This window comes from Nestor notabilis, unplaced genomic scaffold (assembly GCF_000696875.1).
Source record: "Nestor notabilis isolate BGI_N333 unplaced genomic scaffold, ASM69687v1 scaffold2095, whole genome shotgun sequence".
Lineage (NCBI taxonomy): Eukaryota > Metazoa > Chordata > Aves > Psittaciformes > Psittacidae > Nestor > Nestor notabilis.
In genome coordinates this window covers 7,086-14,209 of record NW_009927660.1, presented here as the reverse complement: position 1 = coordinate 14,209, position 7,124 = coordinate 7,086, and the positions used below count along the sequence as shown (strand labels likewise).

The following is a 7,124-nucleotide window of genomic DNA, read 5'->3' as shown; positions in this document are numbered from 1 at the left end:
CCTCGCTCAGCTCCCATATAGCTCTTCCTCCAGCCCTGCTGGTGCTCTCTGTACCAAGTCTTAGAGCCTTGCCCCGCTCTCCACTACACACATCAGCAATGGCCTGCAACTCCTTCACCTCAGTCACTGGCCTCCAAGCAGCTCCACACATACACCACCAACCACGTCTGGCAGCAAGTTACTAAAGCAACTCCCAATACAAGTTGTACTTGGAGCCAGGGTGGCATTTTTAGTGCTTTCATGTGTCCTCCTGTAGCTCCTCTCAGCACCTTTGGTTCCCCCCAAAGCTTGTTACAGCTCTGACAGTTGCTGCTGACCAGGAGCCACGCATCCAGCTAAGCCACACTGACACTTCAGCCTTCATCCAGTGCCTGTGACCCAGAACAAAGCCAAAAACATTTCTCACCTTGTCACAGCTTCCCACATCCAGCCGCTGGCCAGTCACCTCTTGAATCTCCCAGGCACAACACAGTCCCAAAGCCAAGACAAATCATGCATCTTCCAGCTACCTGATTGTTTCTTGCACAGTAGTCATACAGCTTTGTCCCCTCCCTCCACAGGAACACCATGAACATAACACATACCAGCCCCCACCACATGCTCAGCTTCTCCCCGTGCTGCTCTGCATCCATTTAACCCCTCCTGGGTGGAGCCCTTTGGCTTGGGGGTGGCTGGGATCAGCTCAGGTGAGATAGCACTGACCATCCCAGGTGAAGTCAGTCTCATTCCCCTCTATATACTCGCCAGCTTGCAATGGTACCACCTAAAGCTCTGCTTCAGGGATACGGCTACAGGAATCTGAGTCCTCCAGGAAGAAAGTTATTGCTCAGGAGATCCCATGACCTGGGTCCCCAGCTATAAAAAATCATGGGGGTGGTAGACTCTCATTACTTGGGCATGTGTGAGGGGTGGAACCCACCCTAAGCTCACAGAATCATTAAGCTCAAGCATTGATGCTTACATCTACTGCAGTTCCTGATCTGCCACTATCTGGCTGGCCCACATCATCTCATTATGAGTTAAAAAATTCAGCTGTGTTCCTCTCCATTCCTATCCTCTTCTTTTTTTTATGCAGCTTTCCAATAGGAAAAGAATTTTCCAGGAGAGGTCTATAGCTCTTTTCTTCTCTACTGAGCAGCTGCAGGAGATAGGTTGCCAAATAGAATCAGAGCATCATTTAGGTGAATACAGCCTAGCTGCCTTGGCAGTATTTGCTGGGTTGTGATACCACCAAGTTAAAATAGTATGGATTAAAACAAGTGTTGATCAGCATCAGAAGTGAGCTGCCAGGCTGATGGGATCCCCAGAGGAGGCTCACAGTTAAGGAGACATGGTCTGTAAGGGTTGTAGGTGGACAGTTACTGTGCTAGCAGCTTCCTATGATCTTCTTTTCCAAAATGAGTGTGTGAAGATAGAGAGAAGAGTTGAAAAGGAGACTTTGAGATGAGTAAGCCCAATGTGGTCAAAGATTTCAATGGGTTGAGATAAATACTCCAAAACCTAAGGGCACTCCTGTTCTGCCTGTGTCACTGTTGCCCTGGACTGCATCTCAAAAACTAGGATAAAGAGAAACACATGGGCAAGAAGAAAGAAACTTTTCAGGCCTTGGAAAAGGCTGAAATTCTGAATGATTCTGCCTTTTTCTGAACTGGCTCATTCCGTCATAACCAGCCATAGTTGCAATGGGAGCTGTGGGACTGGCTGTGTTTGAAGCAGACTCAGGCAGGTTGTGCCTGTGCCAAAAGCCCCCTCCTCGATTCTGTCAACTCTTCTCACATGTCTCTGCCTTGACCTGCAGCATCTGCTGCTTTTGTGTCATGGTCCTCAATATAACTGCCTTATCACAACCCAGGTTCTGCTTGTGTCCCCTTCCCATGCACGCACACACACACACACACCAAGGAAGAACAAAGCGCTTCTCCCAGCACTAAGCTGAGTGAAGGGAGATGAATCACACACTTCACCAACATTTGGCACATCCAGCAGGGTCAGTTGTCAACTGCAGCCTGTGAGGAGATTGGTGAGAAACATCCCAATGTGAGAATGAGCAAAGGAAGTGAGATGAAGCACTTAGGAAAGATCAGATTCCCCTGAAATAAACACAGAACAAACAATCAGGAGGGAAAAGGAAAAACAAGGACTGGCTGTTCAGCATCACTATCTGAAAGCAGAATCTACCTGAAGGAGAAGACAAAGAGAGACACAGAGAGAAATTGTCTCCTGTTAGCGAAGATTATAGGAAAGAAACAACCCATCTTCCAGCAGATTCCAGGCACTTTTCCTGGAGACAAGAACATAGGCAGACAACACTCACTGAGTGTGGCAGCAGCTCTTTGAAGGGAGCTCCAGAGAATGAGGATGAATCCAAGCTGCAGGTGCTGCAAAGAGCATAAAGGTTTGCCAACAGCAGCAGGTTCAAAGACACCTGCTCCAGCATGAGAGGTGCTCATGCAATGAGCCTGCTGGATATTGTACTGATAAAGCAGTGTTTAACAGAATGAAAGAAGTACACAGATATTTTTGATTCAAACTTTAAACTGAACAGCTGAAAAATGTAGTAATCTTCCTCTCTCAACAAATACAAGGGGCATATGATGATAGCTACAACCGACCTGGAGGAAGATGGCAATGAGAGCGGTCTAGAAGCTAGACTGCAGGTTTAAGGGGAAAATCTCCATTTCAGCTCTTGCTCTGTTTCAGGGGTTTAGATGGAAGAATCTTCTGGGTTTTCTCTTTCTCAAGCTGTAGAATGAGGAAAGTAGCTTGCCTCAGAGGGCCAGTATGTGGACAAAGAGGAGTATGAAGAGAGGTGAAACACAGAAAGCAAGCTGGGCCATGTGCTTTAGCACACACCATGGTTTTGACAGAAGGCAGGAACAAGTCAAAATGGGAATGGTGGCTCTGCCAGCACAACTGGGGGACACAATACACGAACAAGGCCAGATGACAACCTGCAGTTTATTGGGATACTACAGTAAACAGCCTCTATCTCATTTCCACAACTACAGTACCCTCTACTTAACTGCAATACATTTAATCAAGATGTTTCTTAGGGAACCCAATAAAGCTTGATGATATTTAATGGCTGGGGCTTAATGGCTGGGTTGTTTAACTGGGCTCATAATTTTGATTAATTAAGATGCCTGCAGGTGTTGAGTGGTACTTAGGCAACAGCTTTGATGTTCAGAGGCAAAGGGGGTTTTGTATCCCCTTCAAATGTATTTCTGTCAGTGCTAGTTCAGCAAACCAAAACTGCCTTCAAGCCCTTGCAAAAGAAAGAAGTTAACCCTCTTGTAGCTGGCGGCAGCAGCCCCCAGGTATCTGGGAAGCTTGGCAGCCTTCATGTCCTTTTGACCAATTTCCTCTTGGGATGATTGATGAAAATAAAACAAAACCCCAAACCCCAACCTTTTGGCATCCTCTGTCTCCTTAATAGGAAGAAAGAAAGAATGAGAGGATCTCCAGGGTGGTGATGGTGCACTCAGGCAACAGACCCCATCACAACAGCAAACTGCCCACCACCAGATCAGCGTTTCACCTCTACTGAAAACAGCAGTGGAGCTTGTCCTTTATAGCAGTGGAAAACACAAAGCCTGGCTTCTTACTAGTATGTCCCCTGTGTTCATATATCCTAACACTGTGATTTCAGCTTCCCCCTGCCAGCCTATCTCCCTTTGCCTGCAGTAACTCCCCTGTCCTGCTATATCACCAACTTGCCAGCTCCCCCTCATGGAGCATGGAGCCTGGAGCATAGGTGAGCAGAGGGACTGGCCAGCAGGTACAGGAAATAACACTAGTACTGCCTAAGAGGGACATTTTAATTTGCATTTCCCTATTCTATGCCGCAGCAAACTTTCTTACAAAACATACCTACCTCAGATTTTTGTCTCCTGCATGCAGATAAAACGCCCCCAGCTTAAAAAAAATATCTGGGGAGAAAATAGGGCATGGATACCAGTGCAGCATATGCTCATTTCCATAGGAGACAAACACAGGAGGGAGGCACAATGAGCCAAAGTCATTGTTATTTTCAGTATCAATTCAATATGACATTAAATTAAATAGAACTTGATGATTAAGGCTTAGTAAATTGCTATGCCAACTATAAAGGCAATGTTACCTTGTGGAAAGAGGGCTGGAAGAGGGCTCAGAAGAACAGAGTTATAGTGTGCTTTCCCATAGACTGACTGAATGAATTTGGGCAAATGTTACTTTCACACGCATATAAATACAGATCAATCTCCCACTTTTCTTGTAATCTGTATAAGAAATGCAAAATTGAAGCAGCATATTGTCTAGGGACCACAAAGACAACCCTTTTTCCAAGAAACAGTCTTTCTGTTTGGCAACCACAGGCAGTACAAACTGAGTCAGGAGGAATGATCTCAGCCTTTTCATACATCTGCATTGTTCCCCTCCACCACAGCTTTGTAGAGTAAGAATAAGAGACATTCAAATGCAATTTATGGAAACTTAAGCAAATGGCAATTGGAGTAGCCACTTAGTGTTATCAGCATATTCAACAGCTTGTGATGAATCATAACCAAGCTATCTGCTTTCCAGGGCATTAACATTAAAGCAGAGGTTGGTTAGTATTATTCTGACCCAAAGAATGGGTCCACTTTTAAGGGTTGTGATGCAGTATATTAGTAACATGCTGTGAATTCTGAAAATTCCTGACAGAACAAAAAATGAAAAATACCTGGAAACTCAATGTCTGTGTCTTTAATCCCTCTTGAGATTTCATCTTCTCATTACAACCTGCCATGACTTTAGCTGCATGGGTGCTGACTGCAACCTGGCTGGTCCATTATTTTCCTTTATTACACCAAAAGAATGCATGAGAAGGCAGAGTGACAAGTAACTGGAATTGTTCATGAGAACACATTCTTTATTAATCAAGAAAGATCAGAAAAATAGCTGGAGGGACAACAGGTGAATGAGACACTGAACCACCCATTGTCAACACTTGTTAAAAAAAGTAGAGCTGAGCTGTTCAACAATCCAACTATAGAGGTTCCCTTGTTCCGCCACTGCAAATGAGCATCAGATGTGGATATGGATCCCTAAAGAGCTTTGATCTTCCCATCAAGAAGTAGCTAAAAGGAGATTCTGAACTGGCTCCCATCCCAGCATTGCAGGCCAAGCAAGAATATTACCATTTGCAAAAGTAACGAAGTACCAGGGTCATCGGCCAGAGCCTCATTTTGCTCCTTATCAGCCATAACCAAAAAAACCCTTCTCTGGTTTATAGAACTGTAATCTCCCATTTTCTGATTCACAGAGCCTGCATGAGACCGAAGGAAGCAGGACATTAACTAGAGCAGCACTAGAGCTGGACAGCCTCAGCTTATACAATCTATGGGTGCTATGTTACTCCAGACTCATTGAGTTTCTTCAGGGATATTCCCCCTGCACCAGTTGAGAGAAACAATCTACTATTTCAGTTAGGTTTCACAAAGACTAAGAGATTACTTTCTGCAAACTTTCTCCATTTCTCTATCCATCAACCAAAATTTATGAAATCAAACTCCCTCAATACTCTCAAGGTGACTTCCAAGGTCTCCTCTTCAGAGAAAAAACGAGCTTTCCCATTCTTGCTGTCTACATGGTAGGGGAGGTGCAGCAGCAGCTTCCTGTAAGAGAGGACACAGTGAAGGTCAATGTCTCAGACCAGAGGAGCAGTTGAGATGGCACTGCAAGTTACTCTTGCAATTTGCCGTCAGTATACCAATAAATGTTCTTTAGTATACCTTGTTCTTATGGCAGGCTGTGGGGTTCCTGCAATACCTGGTGTGCAGCTATACAGGCCTGAAATGTTTCCAACACTATTCCTTTCTTTTGGCTGTGGCTATGACAAAAGATTCCAGTGATGGATTGTGGGCTTTCTCTCTGCAGTTTTACTTTTGCACAGTGCTGCATTTTAAATGGAGAGGAAGGAGGAGCTGCACTGGTAATGCTCTCCTGGTGGTAAAAATCTGAATGATGCCTAAAACGTGTCTTCAGGAGTTTGTCTTCTCTAGTAAAAACAAATAACTGGTGCAGCCTGATTAGAGATTCTGGCCAGCCCAGTTGCACAAAGGATATGCCTATACTGCAAAGCACAGTTCAGGTATGAGAATGCACTTGCAGTTATGAAGTTGCTGGGATGTTAACCTACATTGAAGATTAATTCAGTGATCCCCTACCCGTGGCTCAGGGACATAATACACAAAGAAAGGCTGGATCTTGGATTCAGGAGCTATTCCACAGTCTGTTGCTATGCCAGACATACAGCTTTCCCTAGAATGGCTGCCCAGCCTTCTGGTTTGTTACCTCATGAGGATGTCTCAGTCCAGACCCATTCAAATCCTCTCATGGATGACAGTTCAAACTTACTTGCTCATTCCCCTCTTATCCCAGGCTTATATATTAACAATATGAGTGATGGGCTAGTCTTGGACCTCCATTCTACAGATAGTGCAAATAGAATCAAAGACACCTTAGAATCAAGAGATCTTCCAGGCCAAACTCTATAAAGCCAAGCAAGACAACATGGAGGGTTACTTTAAATTGGGGTTCAAGTCATGCTGATTTTTTTCAGGTGTCTTGCAGGAGCCATGGCTAAAAGAGGTACAGTCAAAACACCTTTGCACCACACCTCCTGAAGGCAGCCGGTTGTTATAATCCAAAGAGGTCCTTAAAATTAGCTTGGTTTAGAATCAGCCCCAGGGCTAGAGTTGGAAACAGTTCCTTTGAGCCCTCCTACACATCTGAGAGAGTACAGTATCTTTCAGTATGTAGAACTTGAAATCTTGTTCGTTTCTTTCATCCTGAGAAAACTTGCACTTCCATTCGTGAAAGCAGCACTGGCTCAGCCTGTACACAAGCAACCATTAGATTTACGGCAAACTTCTTTATTTGCTAGGCTCATGACTACAGACAGCTGGATACTAAGAAGATAATGGCAGATCTGACTCACCAAAAAGATGGAATTGCAAAAGAAAAAGGATGCTGAGGTTTTCCTACATCCGCAGTATTGCATTAAACTATGTCTTTTAATATCTGTAGGTCTGCAAGTCATTAGCTGAACAATTATTCCTTCTGACTTTCCAGTTTCAGAGCTAGCACTTCCAAACATTCTT

At 44.5% G+C, this 7,124-nt stretch overlaps 1 protein-coding gene across 1 annotated transcript in view; it reads right to left on the bottom strand.

Moving 5' to 3' along the window:
• Window positions 1–5,506: 5,506 nt before the first annotated feature.
• PIH1D3 (PIH1 domain containing 3) overlaps window positions 5,507–7,124 on the bottom strand; it is an 8,422-nt gene continuing 6,804 nt past the window's right edge. The window contains exon 6 of the mRNA XM_010014134.1: window positions 5,507–5,636. Within this exon, the coding sequence (XP_010012436.1) occupies window positions 5,507–5,636 (130 nt within the window). The remainder of the gene's footprint in view (window positions 5,637–7,124) is intronic.